At 41.1% G+C, this 27,986-nt stretch overlaps 1 protein-coding gene across 1 annotated transcript; it reads left to right on the top strand.

Annotated features, from left to right (window-relative positions):
- The first annotated feature begins 1,740 nt into the window (after positions 1-1,740).
- LOC100670911 (leucine-rich repeat-containing protein 37A3) lies at positions 1,741-27,094 on the top strand. The gene is made up of 6 exons (XM_064271452.1): positions 1,741-1,778; positions 4,790-4,908; positions 20,827-21,104; positions 21,369-22,592; positions 22,961-23,065; positions 26,841-27,094. Exons 1-6 carry the CDS (start codon positions 1,756-1,758, stop codon positions 26,892-26,894), a joined length of 1,803 nt encoding a protein of 600 aa, XP_064127522.1. The 5' UTR covers positions 1,741-1,755; the 3' UTR covers positions 26,895-27,094.
- Positions 27,095-27,986: the final 892 nt, after the last annotated feature.

The following is a 27,986-nucleotide window of genomic DNA, read 5'->3' as shown; positions in this document are numbered from 1 at the left end:
ATCCTAGATCTGCTTCTTACTAGCTTGGTGACCTAGGACAAGTTACATAATCTCTCTGTGCCTCAGTTTCCTCATCTGTAAAATGGGGTAATGATAATGTCGACCATATAAGGTTATTGTGAGTTTCCAGTGTGAAATGCTGATCTTAATACCCAGAAGTTCAGTTGGTAATACATGTAATAATTATTATTCTATAATGTTCTGCAAAAGTACCCTAATGATTCTTGAATAGAGTTAACCTAAGTCAGTTTCTTTTCTTTTTTTAAGAATTGAGAAAAAATTCAATTCTACATTTTGGAATAAAAATTTGTGTAAAAATGAATCTATTCATTTTATTGATCTGTAAAAAAAATGTTATTTATTTATTCAACAATATTTACTGACTACCTAGTAAACATCAGGCACTATGCCAGGCACAGGGATAATACCGATGGCAGGTTGTGGTCCCTGCCCTCAAGAAGCTGGCAGTCCAGGGGACTGACAAGTAAAGGTGATGCCATCAGTGGAACAAGGGCTGTGATACAAGAATGTACCTGGAGTGTGTGACAGAACTATGGCTTCCCCAAGTTCCTCTTCTTAGATTTACTTTCTTCCCCTTTGGTTCCAAGGCCAAAGTATAGGTCCTTTTTTTTTTTTTTTAATTGGGTGAATTAAGCCATGGAATTGTTTAAAGTTGTGAACACTGAAATGAAAGCACCTTGAATTATGGAGGACACTGGAAATAGTATTTCCTATGGAGCAAAGACTTCCTCCTAGCATAGTCACTTCCAGGGTTTTCTGACCAAATGAGATTACAGGTTTCTTCCTGAAGTTCTTTGGTGTATTTTTTCTTTGTTTCTTTTCTCGCTCTCTCTCTTTCCTTTCTCCACTTATCTTCTAATTCCCAAAGGAAGAGTGCTTTATGGATTCCAAGGGCGATTTATAGGTTAAGGCAGAAAATGATTTTTATTTTTTTTACCTACAAGTCCCATACCAAAAAAAAAAATGAGTATAAATGTTCATGGAAGTTATTGAAAATGCAGATAATTTTAATTCCATTGCATTTTTCCAGAGTTCTCTATCATAATCCTCTGACAAGCGTCGAAGATTCATATCTTTTTAAATTGCCAGCATTAAAATATTTGAAAGTATTGCAATAATCTCATGGGTTATGAGATTATTTCGATTCTTCACTTTTACTCTCATCAAAGATTAAGTATGTTGCATTTAGGCTAAAAAGACATAATTTTCATTTGGTTATTGAAAAAAGTTATTGGCTAAGAAATGGATTAAGAAAGGATGTGTACTGGGCAGGACAGCAACAGGGGAAGAGAGCAGTGGTGAAGAACACCTATGGATATGGTATATGCAGATAAATGTAGAACTGTCATTTATTCAAAAAAGCAAAGATATTAAGGTGTACATTATAACAAGGACAAGGAATCAGGAGAGGTTAATACGATAGGGGAATGAGAAGTGGGATAACGGTAAACGACTACAAATTCTACTATTCTGTGCTGACATCATCCATTTGATGATGCAAATAAACTTGAATTTCTTCCATAAGAGCTTTCTGGAACTATCTTCTGTGGCAAATAAACTAGAGCTAGCTTGTTTTACAGAGAAGCCAAAATTGAAGTAATTATCTGTCCTTCAGTATCTCTTTCAGTACAGAATTTTTGTCTTTGGGTTCATATCATGAACGTTTGGTCTTTCTCCTTCAGAGACATGGGAACAACACAAGTGTCACTTACAACAGTTGAAAACATCCTCATAATGACACTCCAGTTGGAAAAACTGTAAGTCATTTTTTTTCTTAGATTTTTTTTCACTTTTTTTTTTAGATTTATTTTATCATTTTAAAGTCAGTTTAAAAAAAACCCAGTGCTGTCAAGTCACTTTATTGAGGTCTAATTACATGTTATCAAATTCACCCTTTTTAAGTCTACACTTCAAGGAGTTTTGACAAATAAATACAGTTACGTAACCACCACCACAATCAAGGTTAGAATATTTCTGTCACCCCAAAAGGCCCCTTGTGCCCCTTTGCCATCAATCCCTTCCTGCTGCTACCAGCCCCTGGCAACCACCTATCTTGTTCCTATCACTGTTGTTTTCCTTTTGCAAAATATCTTATAAATGAAATCATGTAGTATGGAACCTTTAATGTTTGGCTTCTTTCACTTAGTGTAATCCTTCTGAGATTTGTCTGTGGTGTTGCATCTTTCAGTAGTTCATTCCTTTGTTTTGCTGAGTAGTATTCCAGTTGTGTGGATGTACCACAGTTTGTTTATCCATTCATCAGTTGATGGACAGCTGGATTGTTTCCACCTTTGGCTATTGTGAATAAAGCTGCTGAAAACACTCGCAGGTCTTTGTGTAAACACAGGATTTCATTTCTTCGCGGTAAATACCTAGGAGAGGGATAGCTATATCACATGCTAAGGGCATATTTAGCTGTATAGGAAACTGCTAAACTGTTTTCCAAAGTGGCTGACCATTTTGCTTTCCCACCAGCAGTGGATGAGAGTTGCTATTGCTCTGTATTTTACCTAATGTTTATATTTCAGAAACCCTGGTTGGCGTAGTGGTTAAGTGCTACAGCTGCTAGCCAAAGGGTCGACAGTTCAAATCCACCAGGCGCTCCTTGGAAACTCTATGGGACAGTTCTACTCTGTCCTATAGGGTCGCTATGAGTCGGGATCCACTCAATGGCACTGGGTTTGGTTTTCAGTGTTTATGTATATTTCGGTCTTTGAAAAAGTTTTCACCTTTTCTGTACATTTGCAAAGAAAAAGGTTTTTACAAATAAGATTTTAAAAAAAGTAAAGACAGCTCAGTACAAATATACCAATACTGTCTATTAATACATGCACACTAGTAGTTGTGTAAAGTATCTCAGTGTGGTTTGAATTTGCACTTCTCTAATAGTCGGTGATGGTGAGTGTCTATTTATGTTCCTATTTGCCATTTGTATCTTCTCTAATGAAGTGCTCACATCTGTTAGAATTTTGTATTGGATATTTTTCTTATATTATTGGGTTGTAAAAGTGCTTTATATCGTCTGGATTATATATCCCTTCTCTCAAATGTGTGTTTTGTGAATATTTTCTCCCAGCCTGTGGCTGCTTTTCATTCTCTTGAAAGTATCTTTTGAAGAACAGAAGTTTTTAATTTTGATGAAGTCTAATTTAGCAATTTTCTTTTTTTTTTTTTTTGTATATGGCTTGTGCTTCTTTTGTGTCTTATCTAAGAAATGTTTGTATAACCCAAAGTCACAAATATTTTCTCCTGTGCTTTTTTTCCCAGAAGTTGTATAGTTGTGTAGCTCTTCCAATTAGGTCTATGATCCATTTTGAGTTAATTTTCCTATATGCTATGAGGTAAGGGCCAAATTTATGTATTATTATTTTTGCATTAAAAATATTTTTGTAGGGCCCTGCTATGACACCTTATTACACAGTTTACTGAAGCTTATTTGTGCCATCCCCCTCCAATAGAGCAGGCTACATAGAAATGTGCTGTTACGCTAAAGCTATTTGAGGGGACTCCATGAGATGAGTATGGAAACAGGCCCTGCATTTAGCCATCTGTTCCAGATGCTTTTGTCAGGTCACCTCCTTGATTCTTCTTACCACATCAGAGCCTACAGGTCAGTGCTCTGGCTTCGTCTTCCTCAACCACCTGCAGCATCTGCCAGTGTTGATCCCTCACTTGTCAGCGAGATGCCATCCTCTCCAGATATTCAAAGTTCCCATCTGCAAACCAGCTTTCTCACTTAGTTTATACTAGGAAAGAGGGTTTAGTCTTCTCTTTCCATGACCATACGTAGATAAGGAAAATGCTATCATTCTCTGTAGCCATGTGCCACCAAGGCCATGAAGAGATTAGAGAAACTGCCACCCTTGAGTTCATTACGGAAATGCCTTAGTAGTTTAGGTTGGGAGGAGATACTTCTGAATTAAGCTACAGATCGGTGTCAGCCAATTCTAATCCCTATCCCCTTTATTCTAGGCATACCATACCCACTGCCATCCTTACCCTTCTGTTGGGCACCTCTATCCTTCTGTTTATTTACCATATTCAAGAGCAGTCATTGACCAACTGGTCCCCATCCAAGTGGCCAAGTCATATGCCCCAAGAACTCCTTCATGGAACTGGACAGCAGGTCTAACTGCTTCCATGTACTACTGCTCTCTTTACCACGGGGCCAGAAGAACTGAATGATAACTGGCTACCATTACAGAACATTTTGATCAAGGAATCTGTAGGGGAATCATGATCAAAAGGGGAAAAAATTTGGAACAGAATTTTAAATTCTTACAGAATGCAAACCTGACCTCTTGAGACTGGAAGAACCCCAGTAGCTATCAGTCTCAGAAAATCTTCAAACTGTGACCCAAAATTGTTCCCTGAAGTTATCTTTAAACTAAACAACGGTTTAGCTACATCAGTAAAGAATGTTCTCCATGAGTATAGCACTCTTTTAAAGAATTATCTGTATGTGATCAAATTGACAACAGTAACTATAAAGCATAGATAAGAAGTATAGAGGGTGGTCAATCTAAGTCCATGGTGGTGAAACAATATGGGTAAAAAGGTGACGCACTTGAAGACTGTAACCAGCGTTATTGAATTGTACATGTACAAATTGTTAAATGGGTGTCTGTTTTGCTATATAGATTTTCACCAATATTTAAAAAAAAAAAAAAAGAACTCCTTCATACACAGCCCTGTGGCCTTAGCCTACTTCTACCTACTTAAGTAACCCCATTTACATTAGTTTAATTCTCCTTATTTCCGTTTACAGGATCTTACCTAGTCATATGGCATGCTGCCTGTGCCAGTTTAAAAGTACCATTGAAGTTGTCTGCAAGACAGTCAAGCTGCGTTGTGACAGTGAATGTCTGATAAACAGCACACGTTGCAGTGAGTCTGAAATGCTTCATGATAAATTTTAGACTAGCAATGTAAATGCTTTATTTTTATTCCTTCATTCATTCAGAGTCCCAGTGTAACTAGCTGGAAGAACTACTCCGTTGCTGAAAGTCAGATTCTCAGTTTGGTCAGTCAGTTAATAATGCTACTGATCCACATGCATAAAGGAACAAGAGAAAGGAAAGCAAAGGGGAGGGGAATGACCTCAGTGGGCTGCATGCTCTGTACCCTGCTCTGTGCTTGGGCGTTACCCCAAAATGGTAACTTATTCAGGTAGCGTATTGTGGCTTGTAAACTCATTTCATATGGATTATGTCTCAAGTATGCCCTGCCTTAGGACACGTATAGATTCGTTTTTGTTTGTTTTCTTTCTGCGTTTGCAATTTCATAAAAGAGTACAAGTAATAATGCTTTATAAAGGTTGTATTTGAAGTCTCAGAGTTTCTGGTCCTATAACCAGAAGCTGCTACCCAGATCTCATAATGGATGAGAGGGCACTTCCATTCTTAGGCTGTCCAACTCTAAACTTGCTCTGAATCTCAAGCTTTTCTATTCCCAAAACAAAAAAGTAGGTGCTTTGAAGTGTTTTTTTTCTGTATATTAGTTTATTGGAAACCCTGGTGGCATAGTGATTAAGTGCTATGGCTGCTAACCAAAAGGTCGGTGGTTCAAATCCACCACGCGCTCCTTAGAAACTCTATGGGGCAGCCCTACTCTGTCCTATAGGGTCACTAGGAGTCGGAATCGACTCGACAGCAGTGGGTTGTTTGTTTTTTTTTTTAGTTTATCGGCACTAACTTCATGAGTTCCAAAATGTGATCACCTTCACATCCAGAGAGCCTGAATATGGGCCGCTAACCGTGACCTGGAACAAATAATAAACAATAACACTTTGCTGTTATTGTTAGGTGCCATTGAGGTGGTTCTGACTCCCAGCAACTCTATGTACAAGGGAACAAAACACTGCCCAGTGCTACACCATCCCCATAATCATTGCAGTGTCGGAGCCCATTGTTGCATTTATTCTGTCAATGCATCTCATTGAGGGTCTTCCTCTTTTTCGCTGACCCTCTACTTTACCAAGTATGATGTCCTTCTTCAGTGACTGGTCCCTGCTGGTAACATACCCAAAGAATATGAGACAAAGTCTCACAATCCTCCCTTCTAAGGATCATTCTGCCTATACATCTTCCAAGACAGATTTGTTGGTTCTTCTGGCAGTCCATGGTATATTCAGTATTCTTCAGCGACACCATAATTCAAAGGTGTTGATTCTTCTTCAGTCTTCCTTATTCACTGTCCAGCTTTTGCACGCATATGAGGCAAATGAATACACTGTGGCTTTGTCAGGTGCACCTTAGTCCTCAAGGTGACTTTTTTGTTTTTGAACACTTTAAAGAGGTCTTTTGCAGCAGATTTGCCCAGCGAAATGCATCATTCGATTTCTTGACTGCTGCTTCCATGGGCGTTGATTGTGGATCCAAGTAAAATAAAGTCCTTGACAATTTCTATCTTTTTTCCATTTATCATGATGTTGCTTATTGGTCCAGTTGTAAGGATTTTTGTTTTCTTATGTTGAGGTGTAATCCATACTGAAGGCTGTGGTCTTTGATCTTCATCAGTAAGTGCTTCAAATCCTCTTCACTTTAGCAAGCAAAGGTGTATCATCTCCATATTTCAGGTTGTTAATGAGTCTTCCACCAATCCTGATGCTGCATTCTCTCTCATATAGTTCAGCTTCTCTGATTATTTGCTTAGCATACAGATTGAATAAGTATGGTGAAAGGATACAACCCTAATGCACACCATTCCTGATTTTAAACCATGCAGTATCCCTTTGTTCTGTTCGAACAACTGCTTCTTGGTCTACGTACAGGTTCTGCATGTGCACAATTAAGTGCTGTCAGTTGATCGTACTGTGGTGGCTTGCGTTGCTGTGGTGCTGGAAGCCATGTCAACAGTATTTCGAATACCAACAGGGTCACCTATTGTGGACAGGTTTCAGTAGAGCTTCCAGACTAAGACAAATTGGGAAGAAGAACCTAGCAAACTACTTCTGGAAAAATTCACCAGTGAAAAACCTTATGAATAGCAGCAAAACATTGTCTGATATAGTGCTAAAAACTGAGCTCCTCAGGTTGGAAGGCATTCAAAATATGACGAGGGAAGAGCTGCCTCCTTAAAATAGGATCAGCCTTGATGATATGGATGGAGTAAAGCTTTTGGGCCCTTCATTTGCTGATGTGGCAAAACTTAAAATGAGAAGAAACAGCTGCAAACACCCATTAATAATCTGAATGTGGAATGTACAAAGTATGAATCAAAGAAAATTGAAAGTCATCAAAAATGAAATGGAACACTTAAAGATTGATATTGTAGGCATTGGTAACCTGAAGTGGACTGGTATTGGTCATTTTGAATTGGACAATCATATGGTCTACTATGCCAGGAATGACAAATTGAAGAGGAACAGTGTCACATTCATCATCAAAAAGTACATTTCAAGATGTATCCTGAAATACAACGCTGTCAGTAATAGGATAATACCCATATGCCTACAAGGAAGACCAGTTAATAAGACTATTACTCAAATTTACGCACCAACTACTAATGCCAAAGATGAAGATTTTTACTAACTTCTGTAGTCTGAAATTGATCAAACATGCAATAAAGTTGCATTGATAATTACTGGTGATTGGATTGGGAAAGTTGGAAATGAAGAAGAAGGATCAGTAATTGGAAAATATGGCCTTACTGATAGGAATGACACCAGATATCACATGGTAGAATTTTTCAAGACCAACAACTTATTCATTGGAAATACCTTTTTTCAACAATGTAAATGATGACTATATACCTGGACCTTGCAGACGGAATACCAGGAATCAAATCAACTACACCTGTGGAAAGAGACCATGGAGAAGCTTAATATTATCAATCAGAATAAGGCCAGGGGCCAACTGTGGAACAGACCATGAACTGCTTATACACAAGTTCAAGTTGAAGCCAAAGAAAATTAAGATGGGCATGGTTTTTAAAAGTTTTGGGGCGGGAAAAGATTCATGTTTATTCATAGGCACAGGTGGGGATATGTTAACTAAGGTGCTCGCGCATCAGCTTTCCAAGATGGCTCCTGTTCTGGAGGCCTCTGGGATTTGTAGCAGGGCTTATTATGGGGTGTTGTGCCTGCACAGTCTCTAGCTCCCTGGGTTCGATTCCCTGGCTGTGGCTGCAGCCCCTCACTGCCCCTGGTGGAAGGTCACACAGTGGTCACAGGGGCATGTCCCTGGGACTGGTATTCTCCAGCTGCTTCTGAAAGGCAACTTTAAAGAAGTTTGTGGGCTATTTTTAGATACCGTACCCCATTGTTCTGGAGAATGGCTTTGTTTCTGTGCCCTGGCCCATTTCTTGTTACTTTATTTGAAGATTTGGGAAGTCCTCTGTTCCCTGTCTTACTAAGTCCCTAGGTTCCACACCCAACACCCTATTACCTCCCTGATAGTATAGCCTATGTCTCTTTTACTTATTTCTCCTCTAACCACACCAGTCTCTTTACTATTCCTCAAACGGGCACCCTCTAATCTCAGGACCTTTGCACCCTGTCTTAATCCCCCCTGAGAGACTTCAAACCCGTAAGTCTTTATGGGAATGTGGCTGGAGGTCTCTGCTTCTATAACTTCTTCATGCTGGATTGGAGCGTTGTTCCCGCCTAACCGAGTAGAAGTCTCTTGCTACCTGATTTAAGTTACTATCGGGACCCCTTCTTGCCCTCTTTGCTATTGCTCAAATAGGCACCCTCCAATCTCAGGGCCTTTGCTTCCTGTCTTAAAAGTACAACCTTGAGTATATCCCACCTGAATTTAGAGACCATCTCAAGAATAGATTTGACGCATTGAACACTAATAACCGAGGACCAGACAAGTTGTGGAATGACATCAAGAATATCATACATGAAGAAATCAAAAAAGTCATTAAGAAACAGAAACCAAAAAAGACACTTTGCTACTTATATAAAAACAGTACTGCTTGCTTTTCAAAACATTACCATTATTCCCTTCCTCCCCAGAGGTGGGCAGAAGAGACACTGTTAATCTTTTACAGATGAGGAAAAACAAGATTAGAGGTGTTAGTGCTATAGCCTGGTGCCCAGGTGTCCTGTCCCCAGTTCTGAGCTCTCCACAAGCCCATACTCATCCTTTCCAGTGATATTCTAGTCCTCCTTTGACTCTCACTACCACCAAAAATACTTCTAATTCTTGTGGAAAAGAAACACAAGTGCACAATGGTACATTTGACCTTCATGCAGTCAGAAGCTTTGGGTGGTTCCTCAAGTAAAGTATTAGACATGAAATACAATGAAAGGAAAGTAGTCATCTGACAAAAGTTGCTTTTTCTCTTTTAGCATGTGGGACTTCACGTTACGTTTATCTAGAAATTGCTGTTATCCCATCCATTTATTACACATTCCAGCTAGGCATGCAGCATGGATGGTGCCCAGCTACCCTGACTGACATTTTGATCAAAGATTCAATAGAACAATCCTGATGAAAAGGGGAAAAATGCAGAACAGAATTTCAAATTCTAATGGATACCAGCCTTTCTGGAGCCATTGAGGCTGGCTGAACCCCTGGAACTATTGCCCCCAGATTATCTTTAAACCTTAAACCAAAAAAATACCCTGAAGTCTTCTTGAAACCAAACAATAGTTTAGCCTAACTGGTAAAGAATATCCGCTTTGAGCATGTGCTCTTTTAAGAACTGTCTATATGGGATCACACTGAAGACAGCGACTTGGAAGATTGTTGTTTTTGTTAGGTGCCATCGTGTCAGTTCCGACTCATAGCGACCCTATGCACCACAGAACGAAACACTGCCCGGTCCTGAGCCGTCCTTAAAATCATTGTTATGCTTGAGCTCATCATTGCAGCCACTGTGTCAGTCCATCTCACTGAGGGTCTTCCTCTTTTCCACTGACCCTGTACTTTGCCAAGCATGATGTCCTTCTCCAGGAACTGATCCCTCCTGGCAACATGTCCAAAGTATGTAAGATACAGTCTCGCCATCCTTGCTTCTAAGGAGCATTCTGGTTGTACTACTCCCAAGACAGATTTGTTTGTTCTTTTGGTAATCCGTGGTATATTCAATATTCTTTGCCAACACCACAATTCAAAGGCGTCAATTCTTCTTCGGTCTTCCTTATTCATTGTTCAGCTTTCACATAGATATGATGCGATTGAAAATACCATGGCTTGGGTCAGGCGCACCTTAGTCTTCAAGGTGACATCTTTGCTCTTCAACACTTTAAAGAGGTCCTTTGCAGCAGATTTACCCAACGCAATGTGTCTTTTGATTTCTTGACTGCTGCTTCCATGGCTGTTGATTGTGAATCCAAGTAAAATGAAATCCTTGACAACTTCAATCTTTTCTCCGTTTATCATGATGTTGCTCATTGGTCCAGTTGTGAACATTTTTGTTCTCTTTATGTTGAGGTGCAATCCATACTGAAAGGCTGTGGTCTTTGATCGTCATTACTAAGTGCTTCAACTCCTCTTCACTTACAGCAACGAAGGTTGTGTCATCTGCATAACGCAGGTGGTTAATGAGTCTTCCTCTAATCCCGATGTCCCGTTCTTCTTCATATAGTCCAGCTTCTCAGATTATTTGTTCAGCATACAGATTGGATAGGTATGGTGAAAGAATACAACCCTGACACACACCTTTCCTGACTTTAAACCAATCAGTATCCCCTTGTTCTGTCCGAACAACTGCCTCTTGATCTATGTACAGGTTCCTCACGAGCACAATTAAGTGTTCTGGAATTCCCATTCTTCGCAGTGTTATCCATAGTTTGTTATGATCCACACAGTCAAATGCCTCTGCGTAATCAATAAAACACAGGTAAACATCCTTCCGGTATTCTCTGCTTTCAGCCAGGATCCATCTGACATCAGCAATGATATCCCTGGTTCCATGTCCTCTTCTGAAACCAGCCTGAATTTCTGGCAGTCCCCTGTCTATATACTGCTGCAGCCATTCCTGAATGATCTTCAGCAAAATTTTGCTTGCGTGTGATATTAATGATATTGTTCTATAATTTCCACATTCGGTTGGATCACCTTTCTTGGGAATAGGCATAAATATGGATCTCTTCCAGTCAGTTGGCCAGGAAGCTGTCTCCATATTTCTTGGCATAGACAAGTGAGCACCTCCAGCGCTGCATCTATTTGTTGAAATGTCTCAACTGATATTCCATCAATTCCTGGAGCCTTGTTTTTTGCCAATGCCTTCAGAGCAGCTTGGACTTCTTCCTTCAGTACCATCAGCTCCTGATCATATGCCACCTCTTGAAATGGTTGAACATTGACTAATTCTTTTTGGTGCAATGACTCTGTGTATTTCTTCCATCTTCTTTTGATGCTTCCTGTGTCATTTAATATTTTCCCCATAGAATCCTTCACTATTGCAACTCGAGACTTGAATTTTTTCTTCAGTTCTTTCAGCTTGAGAAACGCCAAGTGTGTTCTTCCCTTTTGGTTTTGCATCTCCAGCTCTTTACACATGTCATTATAATACTTTACTTTGTCTTCTAGAGATGCCCCTTGAAATCTTCTATTCAGTTATTTTACTTCATCCATTCTTCCTTTTGGTTTAGCTGCTCAGCGTTCGAAAGCAAGTTTCAGAGTCTCCTCTGACATCCATCTTGGTCTTCTCTTTCTTTCCTGTCTTTTCAATGACCTCTTGCAAGAGGTCTTAGAAGATTAGATAGGAAATTTAGGAGGCAGTGCGTTTATGTTAGTACGAGAGAAACAATTCAGAAAAGGAGGATGACAATGGTTGTACAACCTGAAGAATGTAATCAGTGTCACTGAATTGCTCCTGTAGAAATTATTGAATTGGTGTTTGTTCAGCTGTGTATATCCTCAACAACAAAATAAAATAATTTTTTTTTAAGTGTCTTAGCAGACCCAAGGGGAGAAAAATTTCTTAACCTGCTATACCCCAGATTTCTGCCCAATTTCAGAAACGAACCAGGTGGACATAGTGGACACATTCTGTATAGAGCCTTCTGTTATGGGGACTAGGATATATGGCAGGAGGGACCCAGGGAAGGAGTTGGGCAGGTGGGTGGAGAAGGGCGTGTCCAGATGAGGAGCTATGAGCAGTGGGATTTGGAGGCTCAACTTTAACACCTGTGTCCCTGCTCCCCTCAGAGGTCTGTCTTTCAAGGTAGTCACCTATGATGCCAACAAGAATGTGAATACACGGAAAAGGTGGAGAGAGGAAGGTTTGCCCTCTCTCTCTGTATCTGAGGCAGGACAGTTTGTGGCATATGAATATGAGGAGAAATTACAGATGGATCTCCCCTAGTGGGGAAATCTTTGTCTTCCAGCCTTGGGTTTAATAGTTCTGGGCAATTGACCTTTGGGGACCAAAAGAATATTCCTAAATATAACTGTTGCAGGGCAAGTCTTCCCAGCTCAGGACTAAGACCTGCCTAGGTCCTTACCTTCTTCAGACCAAGAATGACCAGGAGAGGCTCAGAGGTTCCACACCAACAAAAGTTTATTAGGGACAAGGAGAAACTAAAAGACTTCGGAGGGAGAGAGGGAAAGGGGTTTCCACCTACGCTAGCCTCCAGTCTGTCAGTGAACAAAAGATTTTTTAGGGCTTATAAGAGTTTTTAGGTGGGAAAAAGGCATTATCTTTATTCATTAGATGGGTGGAGATTTCTAGAAGAAGGGGAGGGATTATGAAAATCAAATGTGCGCACAGTTAGAATTTAATCAAGATGGACTTCCTCACAGAGGTTGCGGGAACCAAGATGGAGTCTGTCACAAAGGCTGCTGGGATGTCGAACAGGACTTATTCTGCGATGATGTGCATGCCTGATGCCTCTGGATCTTGGTTTGAGTCCCGGCAAGGGATCCCTGTTCATGTTTGTCTCATGGGGAAGGTCATTCATAGGCCATGTTGATCTTTACTGTGCATGCTTTGCACCTGGTGAAGCCTTGAAAAACAACTCAGAAGGATTATCATTAATTTATAGCTGGTAAAGCACAAAGGGCCTTGAAAAGTAGCCCCTTATCTTGTCTAAGCACCTAGTTTGTTAATCACAAGTAGTTTTCGGGTGCCAGCAGCAAAAGTTACATGGTGGTCTGCACTTAGGTTTAGATTCAGAGACTATTTAATAATAGCTGGTCAAGCACACAGGCCTTGATATGTAGCCCTTGTTTAATTCAGCCAGTCTAATCTCTTTCCTGTCTCGCTTCACCCCGGAAAGACTTTAAACCCATAAATTTTTATGGGAATATGGATGGAGGTCTCTGGTTCTGTAACTTCTTCATGCTGAACTGGGGCGTTGTTCCTCCCTAGCTGAGTAAAAGACTCTCGCTACCTTTTGTAATGATACATATAAGGGCTAGCACACTCTTCTTTGGGTATAGGTTGGAATCTCTGCATTATCATTAGCTTGACCTAAAATTGTTGAAGTCGTGAGGAGATAAACTTTACAAGGAGACTAAAAAGTCATGGTCTAAAAATTAATAATAAAAGTATAGCTACTATAGGTCCCAGTAAAGGTAAAAACCTAAGTGACCAAGGGTAAGTATCCCTTGATCTGGGCCCAGATGTCCCCTGCCAAAGTCTTCAGAACATCGTGAAGCCATGCTGCATGTTCTAACAACCTTTTTTCCCTCAATTTCACTTCCCCAGAAGAATAGATGTACTTGCAGTAAGGGGTATTAGCTAAAGCACGAACTCTACCCTTTTCTACTAGTAAGTAGTTCAAGACTGCTCTGTGATCCATCACCATGTTGGCCAAAAAGCCTAATGAGGTAGCAAGGCCTTTGAGTCCCTGCCCGGCATCTTCAGCTATCCCCTTCACTATAGAGGCTACATTCTGGATTGTGTAGGCATTATAAATAACACTCACTGTTATTCTTCCCAAGGCCATTATCAGGGCCATCACTCTGAGAGTAAGGAGGGTGAGGGGCTCTGGTTTCCCTCTGGAGACTTCACTCTTTTTCCTCACCTATGTAGATACTTATCTATTGCTGGGAGGTGCCTTTTTTTTTTTTTTTTTCATTTAAACAGGAACTTCAGGTCTTCTACTGGTTCACAGGTACAGTTTGGTAGCTCTTCAGGGAAACCTCCATCTTCTTCAGTAGCCTTCTCAGTCCTAAAAGGGAAAGCTTTTATCTGTCCTATAAAATGGTCTTCATAAACTAGCAGAAACTTACAGTCTTGGCATGGAGGCATGACAGTAAAATCTATTTGCCAGTCTTCTCCTGAGTAGGTTCCTCTGTGTTGGACTTTTTTTACGGGGCGGGGAGGGCGGGGGGGGCCGGCGGTGCGAAGTATCAGGTGCGACTGAAGTTTTTTTTTTGGCAACTTTTACCATTGAGTACCACTTGTTTAACCACTTTATGTAAGTTTTTTTCATAAAAGCACTTACTCAGCAAATTCACTAATGCATCCCTTCCAATAGTCTAGACTCGGAAGCATAGAGAATTTTTTATCATTGACTAGCTACCTAACGGAAGCCCTGGTGGCGTAGTGGTTAAGTGCTACAGCTGCTAACGAAGGGTCGGCAGTTCAAATCCACCAGGCGCTCCTTGGAAACTCTATGGGGCAGTTCTACTCTGTCCTATAGGGTTGCTATGAGTCGGAATTGACTCGGCGGCACTGGGTCTGGGGATTAGGGACTTACCTGGGCCTTCTTGGGTATATCCCCTTTTGGCGCCTTTTTCCTTTTCCTTTTCAGCCAATATTGTCTGTACTTGATGAGGAGCTAATACCTCAGTGGATTGTCCCACGGACAACTTGGATGCTTCTTTATTAGTAGCCCCCTGGCTGCAACTGCTCGGAGGCACCCTCGCCAGCCTTGAGTCACTGGGTCGAGCTGTTTTGAAAAGTAAGCTACTGGCCTGCTTATAGAACCAGTTTCCTGAGTTAGGACCCCTTATTTGTCATGTACAAACAGTTTAAAGGGCTTTCTTATATCCGGGAGCCCTAAGGTTTTTTTGTTTGTTTTTTTTTTTAATTCCACCTTTAGTTTATCAGAAGCCTTCTGACATTCCAGGGTCTAATCTAAGAGAGCTCTTTTTTCCCTTTTAAGGGCCTTATACAAAGGTCTTGCTTTAAGGCCAGAGTTAGGGATCTAGATTTGGCCAAAACCTAGCCATACCCAGGAAGCCCCTAAACTACTTCCTGGTGGTAGGTGTCAGTAGGGCAGTGATAATCTTCTTTTGCTCTAAAGCCAGTATCTGTTTCTCCAGGGTCAGTATAAAACCTAGGTGGTATACCTGCTGTTCAGGGATTTGGGCCCTTTTGGGGGACACGCAGTATCCCCATTCTCCCAAGAAGTGTAACACAGTATTTTTTTTCTGAACTTTCTTTAGTTGGACTGCCTATTAATAGGTCATCTGTATATTGTAATAATATACTACCTGGCAACTGTAATTCTCTACCTAGGGCATTTCTGAATAAGTGAGGATATTCTCTAAAACCTTGAGGTAAGCGAGTCTAGGTATATTGGGTAGTCTCTTGAGTAAGTAATATTTTAACACTGGTCTTATTCCCTCTTGGGCTTTTGATTTTAGAGGGTATTGTCTCCTCCAGGGATAGGGTGTGTTGGGTCTCAGCTTCATTTTTAGTCAGGCCCAGAGTTGGGATGACCCATACGTCTGTATTTACCTGTTTTAAAAAATTTTGGGGAGATGGGTTCTCAAGCTCAGAAGCCTTCTCTTTAGTTAACATGAGCACTAGCCCTAAGCTCTGACTTTTGTCTATAGCTAGTGAGTTCCCCCTTTTCTAAATATACTGTTGCACCCAGCTTAGTTCATAAATCCCTCCCTAGCAAGGGAACAGGGCAGTCAGGGACATATAAGGAAGAGTGGGATAGAGTTCTCTGGCCCACTTCACAGGAAAGGGGGAAAGTAAAATTCCTTACCTTAGGCTTTTCGTCTACTCCAATGACTGTGCAGTCATGACCAGAGAGTGGGCCTGGATTTTGGGTCAGAACAGAGAAGGGAACTCCCGTGTGTAGTGAAAACTTAATTTCCTTACTCCCCATGTTGAGAGTAACCCAAGGCTTCTCAGCAGAAATAGTAATGGTCTTCTCGCCCGGAGCTGAGCGGACTTCTGGGCCTTGTCAATATGGCCCCTCTTCCTCTTCTTCTGAGAGGGACATCAGGCACAGTGGTCCTGCCTGAACTGACCTCCAGGGGAAGTCAACTGGGCACTCTGTTTTAGGACGCTCGGGACCCTCCACCTTCTAATGGCCTCTCTTTTTGTAATACTCACATTGGTCTGACTCGATATTCACTGGCCGTTGAAGAAATTCTCATGGAGGTTTTGGTCTTCAGGATTTTGCAGGGTTACCTCAAGGTGGGCTCTAAAGTGCTACTGTCGACAATCGGGCCTTTTTCTTTCATTTTATCCTCTGTTGCCAGATCTCTGTAAATAAACACCTTAAAGGCTTCCTCAACCAGTTGTGAGAGTGGAGTCTGGGGCTCTGCCTCCATCTTTTGCAGTTTCCTTCTAATATCTGCTGCAGACTGGGTAATAAAATGCACAGTTAGCAAAGTCTTTTTTTCTGGGCTCTCAGGGTCCGTGTTTTTTTTTTTTTTCAGGGTCCGTGTTAGTACATTTCTTAAAAGCCTCATTTAACCTGGTGAGAAAGACCGCTGGGTTCTCCTCTGCTATCTGAGTAATTTTTTTCACCCTATCCTAATTAACAGGCTTAGCTATACACTTTTGAATCCCGCTTATAACACATGTAACTAAATGGCCCTTTTTTTTTTTCCTATCTCCATTGTAATCTTAGTTCGGCTCTGTGTCAGGGACTGTTTCTCCTCTTAGTCTGAAAATAACATGTGTTGGTTGTGGGCGGTTAACATCGCCCATCTGTTCTCTAGCCTTAGTCAGGATCTTAGTTTTTTCACGTGCTTCAGCAGCAACTACATTTTCTAAGATCTCGGATTGTATACTTATGTAAATAAAATAATATTTATTTATTAAGGCACAAACTATTCCTTGAGAGAATAGTAAATCTAATGTTATTTCAATTCATCTTGAGACATAATGTCATGTAGTCAGGATATACCAGAACATTCCAAAATTATCAAGTCTCTAAATATCTGAATAGTAATTCTTTAATTAATCCATTGGCTTTGACATTGCTAGATTCAAAAGATAAAGTTTCAACCAAGCTGGCAATCGTTTGCTGTCTAATATTAGGCAAAAACACAAGAGGAAATACTAACACATAAATTTCAATCCATAGAGAATCAGACACTTCTCTTGATTTTAACAACATGTTCTATGTAATTTATATCATGTTAAATAAACCTTATTAGCATTTTTTCCTTATAAAAAATTTTGTGGCTTTCAAATTTGTCAGAAGTTTATCATAAGTTACCAAGAAATGATACTTTAGTTATTTAACCAAATATCTTAAAATAAAAACCTTAGATTTTTTTTTTTTTTTTTTTTTTTTTTTGCTTTTTCCCTGAAGCCATTTGGCTTGGTTTCCGACTCGAGAATCTTATTCTATTGACTGACTAAGCATTTGTTTTTCAAGCAAATTATACAAAGAAGAGATTAACTCCTTAACTCAGTAATCAAAGAAAATTTTCTTATTTTAACAGCAAGAAACCTAATTCTTTGTTTTATATGTTAGTTAATATTAAAACTCTTAAAAATATCAATGATTAAACCATTAAACGTTAGTCAGACAGATAAAACTTTTGAAAGGCAAAAGATAACTAATTTCTTTCCCTTTTACTGTCCTGGAACTGATGCTTTTAATTTAAGACAAAGTTGTTGTTATTATTGTTATTATTTTCTACACCAGCTGCACTGGTCTCTTTCTAAAGGGGTGTGGGGCTTTCTCCGCTCCTGTGGCCTTGGTCTCTCTCTTTTTCTTTGTTTCTTTGGGGGATGGCCTTTAGCCTGCAAGGCAGCAGTTAGGCTGCTTGGTAATTTGGTCTGTAAAATCTTTCCCTTAACTCAGTTAGAGTATACTTGGCAGGCCAGTCTCATTAGCCAAGAGATTTTTAACCCTATACTTTCTTCTTTTTCCTGAAGCTTTCTTTTTCTTTAATTGATTACAAGAAAAGAATGTCAGTGTTTAAGAATGCACCCTAGGGTTGAATCTCCTGGTTTGTTCTCTTGATCTCTCATTCTGCCCAATTTTTACGGGTTGTTGATACCACCAGCATTTTCTTTGGGTCCATTGGAATTTATTTGTCTCTCATGCTGCAACCAAGAGCTTTCTCAGCTCTGGGAGAGAACCTCTTTTGTTCATCTTAACTCTCTGCCCAGTGTTCTCTGTATTGTGATTCAAATCCCAGTCTAGACTGAAAATTTCTTCTCCCCATGCATCTCTTTTTTTATCCCAATCAATAAATTCTCAGGCGTCTCTGTAAGTATTTTTTAATTTAACCCGAATTTTTCTCACCAGTTAATTTCATGTATCACACATAAATGACACATAAGACACAGACAGAGGTGACGGAGATGATCTTGCAATCTCAGCCTGTCAGACAGCCCTGGTCACACATAAAATTCACACATAAGACGAACAGACAGAGAACACTCAGACCAGACAAGCCAGAAAGGGAGAGGGGAAACAAGGATGATTTTAGTGAGGTCTAACACTTTTTTTTTTTTTTTCATTATCTGAATCTCCACTTCAATCTTCCAGATACCTCTTATCCCCAATACTGGATGAGGGTGTTACATCCACTCCCCAGAACCAGGGTACACGAACCAGAGACAGACAATATCCAGGCACACAAAAATAATGGCCATCACATACTCATATATCTGCTCAAAATCTACAGTCACCAAGAGTCCCTTTTTGTGATCACAAATGTAATAATGGGACTGAACTGGTAGAAATACACTAACTGGGCAAAACACCAGGGCTATCACCCACCAGCTGGCACTTAATCAAAGGAAAATAAAATGGAGAGGAAAGTAAGATAGAGGAGAAGAGAGAGAAAGCCAATTACCAGGTCTGCAGACTACACCGGTTTTCATGGATCTTGGAGTCAAGCCCCTCACCATAAACAAACAGTACCAAGTCTGAATTACCATGTCTCAGGCTCCATTACTAGGTCTTGGATTTTGAGGCTAGTCTCCCTCACCGCAGACACCAAGTTTCAATCGAGGGGGAATACCAAGTCTATCAGGTCTTGTGGGTGGCCCCCCCCGCCCCGCCCAGATGCCAAGTAATCAATCCACTCATGAGACTCTCTGGATTGTGTGGGTCCAGACAGGCGGCTTTTCAACTCAACCTGGGAAGAATATCTATTAAGCACGCCTGGTTTATCAGGTTTCAGATCTTGGGGCCAAGCCCCTCAGCATAAACGTTGGGTCAGGACTCTCAAGCTCAGGGAAAACCAACAGTCAAGTCAAGACAGAGAGAAATATCCTTTATTCTTATGGAAACCCAGATGAGAGGAGGAGGCACAGAGATCTACTCACCAGAGGGAGGGATACAGGACAAATGGTGTCCTGGCAGGTGCTTGTCCATCCATCAGGGTTTAGTAGGTCTCCTTATCTGCCCCCACACCTGGGTCTGAGGAAGAAAAAATCAGTCCTGCTGTGGTCGCCAAATTCTGTTACAGGGCAAGGCTTCCCACTTAGAGACGAAGCCCTGCCGAGGTTCTTCTTCTGACCAAGAATGACCAGGAGAGGCTCAGAGGTTCCACAGAAACAAAGGTTCATTAGGGACAGAGAGAAAGTAAAAGGCTCACAAGGGAGAGAGGGAGAGGGATTTCCACCTACGCTAGCCTCTTTTCGCTCAGTGAACAAAAGATTTTTTTAGGGCTTAAAAGTTTTTAGGTGGGAAAAAGGCATTATCTTTATTCATTAGTTGGGAGATTTCTAGGAGAAGGGGAGGGATTATGAAAATCAAATGTGTGCACAGTTAGAATTTAATCAAGATGGACTTCCTCACAGAGGTTGTGGGAACCAAGATGGAGTCTGTCACAAAGGCTGCCGGGGTGTTGAACAGGACTTATTCTGCGATGATGTGCATGCCTGATGCCTCTGGATCTTGGTTTGAGTCCCGGCAAGGGATCCCTGTTCATGTTTGTCTCATGGGGAAGGTCATTCATAGGCCACGTTGATCTTTACTGCCCGCACTCTGCATCTGGTGAGGCCTTGAAAAACAACTCAGTATGATTATCAGTAATTTAGAGCTGGTTAAGCACAAAGGGCCTTGAAAAGTAGCCCCTTATCTTGTCTAAGCACCTAGTTTGTTAATTACAAGTAGTTTTCAGGAGCCAGCAGCAAAAGTTATATGGTGGTCTGTACTTAGGTTTAGATTCAGAGACTGTTTAAGTATAGCTGGCCAAGCACACAAGACCTTGAAATGTAGCCCTTATTTAATTCAGCCAGCCCAATCTCTTCTGTGTCTCATAACCTGTTGCTGTTGAGTCGACTCCAACTCATAGTCACTCTATAGGACAGGGTAGAACTGCCCCACAGGGTTTTCAAGGCTGCAAATCTTCACAGAAGCAGACTACCACATCTTTCTGCCGTGGAGAGGCTGGTAGGTTTGAACTGCCAACCTTTTGGTTAGCAGCTGAGCACTTAACCACTGTGTCACCAAAGCTCCATAATCTAAATGTAGTTACTGTGTTTCACACTATGGAATGTTCTCAGTAGGTAGCCAATTTTTGAAGAGAACCAGGGTGGACATAGTGGACATATTCATAGTGGAACATTGTTGTCACTAGTCATAAACTTCAGTTCGGGTTTATTTTTCTCCTCTCTAAATGGCGCTTAAATCTTTGTTGACTTCTCATTTATTCAACTGGGGTATATGGCTATGAACTGACAAAAAGCTGTCCCATCTGCCTTTCATTATCAATCATAGTCTTTCTGTTTTGGCAGGTGAAGAAGCATCTCTGGGGCCCGCAGAAGGAACATTTATGAAGGCATTACAAGCCCGGAAGAAGAACACCAGCACTGAGCTCACTATTGAGCCAGAAGCTGCATCCTCAGACAGAAGTAGTGTCAACTTGTCAACTGTCCTGAATGAGCCTCTAGGCTTTAATGATGAAAGTGATGTTATTAGTGCACTAAATTACGTATTGCCTTATTTCTCAGAGGGAAATCTAGAACACATAGAAATGACATTATTACCATTCATTAAACTGCTTTTTTCAAAGGTACAAGATAGAGAAAAGGCCCTGAACAATTTCCAGAATAACACAGGGAATCCCCCTCTTAAGCCCGAAAACAACAATGCAACTTGCAGAAGTAAACTGAGGAAACTCTATTTTCTGGAGAATTTGTTAGATGCAGAAAATCACAGAAAAATTGATGGGGTTAAAAAGAAAGAAACAACTGCCATGCTTATGTATCCCAACTTTTCAGGTGCCGAATTTAAATGCCAAATCTTTCAAAAGAAATTGGAAACTGCTCAACCCCAGGAAAACCACCTGGCAAAGATCCAGAGAACAGGTGTCAGGAAAAGGCTGCAAAGGGTGAACAGAGTCCTTAAGAGGCCAAGGGGCATAAAGAAAAGGCACTTCCAAGAAATGGAATATCTGAGCATCAGGAGTAAACAAGGGGCCAAGCCATTTATGGAGAACACCCCCAAAGCAAGAAGGTCCCTAAGGCCACCTTCAAAGAAGGTGGAACGACTTCTCATGGTGCGGAGGCAAAGGAACTTAGGGGGAGTCTCCTTCAACACAGAGCCTTCATCCAGCAAGGAGCATAAGGCAGCAGTCTCTTCTTCCCTGAAACAATACTCCATGGGCAGGCCTTCTACCTCTCCTCCTTCAAAAGCCCCACCTGAGGTTAGAATCCTTTCAAAAGGCTTGACCTACACCATTTTTGTTTTAGAAGATGCAAATGCTACAGTTAAAAATATGGAGGTTCCTATATCAGTATCACATTCCAGAAGAAATTACATCTACCATAAATCTCGCTCTCGAGTGGTTCACAGAAGACCAAAGGCCAGAACGAGTCGAAGGCTCAGAAAAGTCCGTAGGCTGATGCTTAGAAATAGACCTCCTTCCTCTGCAGTGAGGAGCCTCATAAATTCCCCTCCACGAGAGGCATTTTCATCTTCAGGAGAACTGAGTTCTCCAGAAAATCCTTTTCAAGAATGGTTTCCTTTTTCAGGGCCATCTGCAAAAAACATTACTGTACACAATGCTACTATGCTAGGTGAGACTACCCCTGAAATCACTGCCCATAAGGATCCTTCCACTGCAGATTCTGCTGTGACTGCAGACAGCTTCATGGCACCTGTTAAACAAACAAATGAAACACAATGGGAATACCAGAACATGGGCCCTGACTTACCCTCCAAGCCCCATGGCTCCTCTCTCCCACTGCTCTCATCCCCGGGGGATCAATTTGAAACTCAGCTAAACCAGCAGCTACAGTCCCTCATCCCCAACAAGGATGTGAGAAGGCTCATTGCTCATGTTATGCGGACACTGAAACTGGACTGCTCAGAGCCCCAGGTACAGCTGGCCTGTGCCAAGCTCCTCTCCAGAACAGGCCTCCTAATGAAGCTTCTCAGTGAGCAGCAAGAAGTTAAGGTGTCCAAGGCAGACTGGGATACAGACCAATGGAAAACTGAGAACTACATCAACAAGAGCACAGACGTCCAGAGTGAGCAAAAAGAGCAGGAGTCAAGTGAGGTGAGGAAACTCCAGAAACATGAGTCTCAGACTTTTCCATCAGAGTTCAGGGCATGCCTTTAGAGTATCAAAGCTCCTACTCTGTATCTCATCTTGGCCGAGTAACTTGGGCCAAGAAAATCATCCCCCATTTTGTTCATTTAGAGAATGGTGCTACTATTCCTAATGTAGAGGAGAAAGAAGACTTAACACACAAATTGTACAAGAAGATTGCCTAATAGTAAGATTATTAGATTTGGTATGTTCTTTTTGAACCTATAAGCTAGATTCACCTGGAAGAATTGGGTTTTGAAACGTAATAGTTAGCTTTTATCCTTTTCATCTCTTTGTTCTAATAAAAAAAAATTTTTTTTCTTCCTATTTTTTAGCTCACAAAAGAAGTTCCAGGATATGGATATAACCACAAACTCATCTTGGCAATATCTGTGACTGTGGTAGTAATGATTTTGATTATAATTTTCTGCCTCATTGAGGTAAGGACAACAATTAATTCAAGCTTCTAGAATATATTTTGTCTTTATAATAGATTCAGAAGCCACAAACTGAAAATTAAAGCCACTTTCCCACCTGCTACTACTTGATATCCCTCTTCAGTCACTAGGACTCGGGTGTGCTTGGTTCTTTTATTACAAAGTATATTCCAGGGATTTTGAAAGGAACCCTACTCCCAGATATCTTGGTGCAGTTGAAACCAAGATAGCAAGCCATTAGACTATTTTGAGAAGCTAAATTTAAGAAGGCCAGTGTTGACATGATTGCAAAATTTCTTCAACCCAAAACTGTGGCAGTGATTTGGTGTAGACACCAGTCACTTTCATTCTATCCCTGATTCCTTTCCCTACTGGTTGAGATGATAAAAGATATAAAATGTCCACTCTTAGGGAGTGATCATTCAACCTGGGAAGAAAGGACAAAACAAAAAGATAAAAGTGCTACCTTGTAGATTCCTTAGATTTACTTAGCATCTTTTTCTCCAGTGTGTGCACTAAAAAAAAAAAAAAAAAAAAAAAAAACCCTTGACATCGAGTAGATTCCAAATCATAGAAACTGTATAGGCATTGTCTAAATAGGCTCAGTTAAAATATTGCAGTAAGCAGTTTGGTTCTGCTTGCTTTTTGTTCAATTATATAATGGTTTGTTGTTTCCTGACAGACAGCTGCTAGCATATTTAACAAGCTGACAACTTAAGGGTACCCTGCCAATTCACCCAAATTTCCCTATTCACCTTTTCTACTGTCGGAGCAGCCTTACGTTCCAGCCCCTCACCCTACCCCAGTCACACCATGCTCATTCCTACTTTTGTCTGTGCCTTTTTTACCCCTCAAAAATTCCCTTAATTCACTCTGCCTGTTGAAGTCCTATGAATCTGTCGAAAGACAACACAAGCCCACCTTTCTTCACAAAGCCTTCCCTGAACCCTTCAGTCCCCCAGGCCCTGGTTCATTTGTGAGATGTGTTGCCATTCCTTGGGGGCCAAAGAGAGACATTTGCCCTCTCCAGAGAAGTTAAAACTATGGTAAACAATTTTTAAAAAGATGGCCCCTCAGGAGGGAAAGTTTAAGATCAACACATAATGGAGCAGAACAGAGATATGTAAAGACCAGACGGCCTCCTGATCTATCTGAAGAAAAACAGGTCTATCAGCAGGAGGGTTGGTCAGTTCCTTGTAGAAAAGGCAAGGAACAGGTCAACCTGGGCAGTGCCCACCCTAACATTGCGCAAAAGTAGGGATGGAGCCCGGGGCAGCAGATGTGAAGTGTCAGGGCCACCAGTAGAGCTGTCCCTGAAGAGGAGATGGGTGGATGAGGCTCCCTCAGATCTTTCCATGAAACCCTGGATTCAGCTGATTCCTTACGTTCTATTCTGTTCTCACCAAGTAGCCTTCTGATTGTGCTTTACTGCGCACACAGGCCTGTCTCCTCAGAGACACAGCTCCCTCATCCCGTAGGCACAGAAGTCCTGTCTGTGGAACAGATGTCTTTCTCACTGCCAAGTCATAATTTGGCATTCTGATTTTTGGTCAGACCTGAAATATTGATAAGGTGAGACTGCCCCCAAAAGGAAGATGCTGGTTCTCTTTTGGTGGTGACAGAGTCTGATTTCTAAGCCTAGGAGGCTGAGGACCAGCATGGGGTCAGTTTGCCAAGACACCTGGGAAGACAGTCATTGGCCATTGCCCAGACAGTTCCCTCTGCTTCTCCAAGCAGCCTGTGGGTGTTTCCTTTTTAGACATTTCTATAAATCCTGTGCTGCTTTTAATTCCTATGTTCAGTTTAGCCTTACATTTGTATTCATTTCTGTGTTCTCCTTGTATCCTCTCCCCCACTTAGATCATAAGATTTATGAGGACTGAAACCATGCAGTGTTTTACAAATAGTAGACAATAATGGTGCTCAAGGGAAGAAAGATAAGGCGTTACAGCAATTGCACAATGAGAAATAATACAACATAATATTTTTTTAAAGTAGCAGACAGAGGCCAGTAATAGACAGACCTATGTATTCTTAACACTTTTGAAATGTTAACTGTTAAAGTTCTAGTCATTGGGGGGAAGTGGGTACATGGTAGTAGAACAGTGGCCTAACTATTGGGGGCAGGGGGGATAACGGCAGATCCATATTTCTCATCTAAAACAAACATATTTCAGTAAATGTAAAAAAAGAAACCATAAAAGTATTAGAAGGACATAGAAGCCATATTTTTATTATCTTGTGGTGGGAAAGAGCATTCTAAGCCTGATACCACAGGCAAAAAACTTTGATACATTTGACTACCATCAGCAAATTTAGGGAGTCCCTGTGTGGCGCTGGACTATTAACCGAAAGGTTGGCAGGTCACGCCCACCCAGGGGTGCCTTGGTAGTAAGGCCTGGTGATCTGCTTCTGAAAGATCACAGCCTTGAAAACCTTATGGAGCAGTTCTGTTCTGCACACATGGAGTCGTCATGAGTGGGAATCAACTCGAAGGCATCTAACAACAACAAAATAGCAAATTCAGCATTGATTTAAATGCCAAACATTGGACTACATATATTGTCTGACACAAGGACCCTTGGAGGAAGGTAGTATCATCCTTCTTTTACAGATGAAGGAGATCAAATGAAGCCCCCGGGGCAAAACCAAAAGCAGAACTGATAGTCACCTGACTACGAAGCCTGTTCCGTTTTGCCTCCTGAAAGAGAAAAACAAGTGCCAAGTATCTGAAGCATCGCAACAGAATGGAAAGCGTTGAAAGGATTGATATGTTGGATATAAGAGGAGCTTTTATAAATCAATCACAAAAAGACAAAGAATCCAGGGGAAAAGGGGGCAAGGGCTGGGAAGAGCAGGAGGTGCTTGCACTCTTGGAATCACGTCTGTCACCCTGTCCTCGTGGCGTATGGGGTGCGGGTCTTGTTAGGGAGGCCTTTGCCACCTCACGGCATAAAGACAGTCTCCTGTATTTTCTTCTATTACTTTTGTAAGATCGTGATATGTGTTATATGTTTTAGTCCATGTGGAATTTATTTTGTTTGGTGGTTTTAGTATGGCTGAGGTTGGGAATCTTTTTTCTCCCCATGTGAATGTGAATGTCCAGTTTTTTTACAAGCTCCTGTTGAATGGTTCCTTCTTTCCACGCTGATCGAAAATCCTGCCTTTGTCTGGACTCTGTGCTGTTCCAATGATCCACTTGTCTTTTCCTGTACCAGTATCGCCTAATTAATTCCAGTTGCTTTACAACATAATTTGATATTTGGTAGGGCAAATTATTTCACATGCAAGTAATGATGGTTTTGTCTCTATCTTTCCAACACTTACATCCCATTCATTTTTCTTATTGCCTTGATTAGTACCTTCAAGCAATGTTGAATAGTAGCAGTGGTAACAGGCATCCTTTTTTTTTTTTTTTTTTTTTTAACAGGCATCCTTATTCCTAACTTTAAAGCAATGCTGTTGTCTAAGTTTCTGGTGCATACTTTCACCAAGTGAAAGGTGTTTCCTCTTTTCCTACTTTTACGAGTTTTTATTAGGAATTATATGTTGAATGTTACCTAAAGCCGTCGATAAAATACAGTAAAATATATGCAAGATCCTAAACTAGGTACTGTGGAGGAGTAAGGGGGGTAAATGAGGATAGAATCCTTGTGCTCAAAAAGATCATCATCTAGCAGTGAAGATGAAGCTTCAAATCAATGGAAGGAAGGAATAAAGGTTTGAAGATACTGGTCATTGTGGTGGGTAACCACGATCATGCTTTCTTCCAAAACAGATTTATGCTCATCGAGCAACATCAGAGGAAGACAAAGAAGGATCCTCACGGTAAATATTAGTCCAGCAATTTTGTTTCAGTGTTTATCGTGGTTCAAGTAGCTATAACAAAACATTCATAGACTGACAATTTTTAAAAGAGAATTTTAGAACTAGGAGAGAATGTAGAGGGCCTCTATTTCACTCCCCTCAGTGCTCAGTGAGGAAACTACCAAAGGCAGGAAGAACATACTCACCTTAATACTTTGGCTCCAGCAAAATAAGCTCCCAGGCCAAGCTGAGCTTGATGGGACTAGCACAGAGGCACCTGCTGTTGCCAGTCCTTTCAGGGGAAGAGCTAGGCTATACCTGTTTCTTCTTGCAGTTGGTGGGCATAAAGCTGGGCCAGAGGCCTTCCCTGGAGGCTCTAGGGAAAGGGAAAGGGTAGGGAAGGCCAAATGGTCTTGGGTAAGAGGGCTGGCCTCATTCAAGGCTGACGGAAGGTAGAATATATGTGTTTTTCCTCTAAAGTGTCAGGAAAACGTCACTTCTCATCCTGACAGTTGTTAAGCCCCCACTCTGTATTCCCCTTATCCAAACTTCACAGAATTTTAACTCTGAAGAGTTTCAGACAGTAGCTTGTCTAAGAGAGGGAGAAAGGAAAATATTTTGCTCCATGGTCTCACCACTAGGGGGTGTCAGAAAGAGGATGACTCCTTCCCATGTGGGTACTTCTCCATTGATGACATTGTGCTTGGACTGTGAGCTACACTTTATGTCCTGACTCAGTCCATGCAAACTTCATAGACGTGGCTGCTGATAGAGGCATAAATAGTTTCTAAGCACACTTGGGGGTCCTGGGTGGTGCATAGGGTTACCGCGCGCAGTTCCTACCTGAAAGGTTGGAGGTTTGAGTCCACCTGGAAAAAAAAAAGAAAAAAGGCCTGGCTATGTACTTCCAAAATATCAGCCATTGAAAACCCTGTGGAGCACAGTCTTACTCTGACACACATGATATCATCAAGAGTTGGAGTCGACCTGATGGCAACATTTTGTTTTTTTAAATTTATTACCCACTATGTACTCTGATATTTTCTATTCTGTTCAGATTTTTTTTTTTAATGCTAGTCATGACCTTTAAATTGACTTCACAATCAGGGACCACCTA

The sequence above is a fragment of the Loxodonta africana genome, chromosome 18, assembly GCF_030014295.1.
Source record: "Loxodonta africana isolate mLoxAfr1 chromosome 18, mLoxAfr1.hap2, whole genome shotgun sequence".
NCBI classification, from domain to species: Eukaryota; Metazoa; Chordata; class Mammalia; order Proboscidea; family Elephantidae; genus Loxodonta; species Loxodonta africana.
The sequence above is the reverse complement of the archived record's forward strand: the minus strand, read 5'-3'. Positions and strand labels throughout refer to the sequence as shown.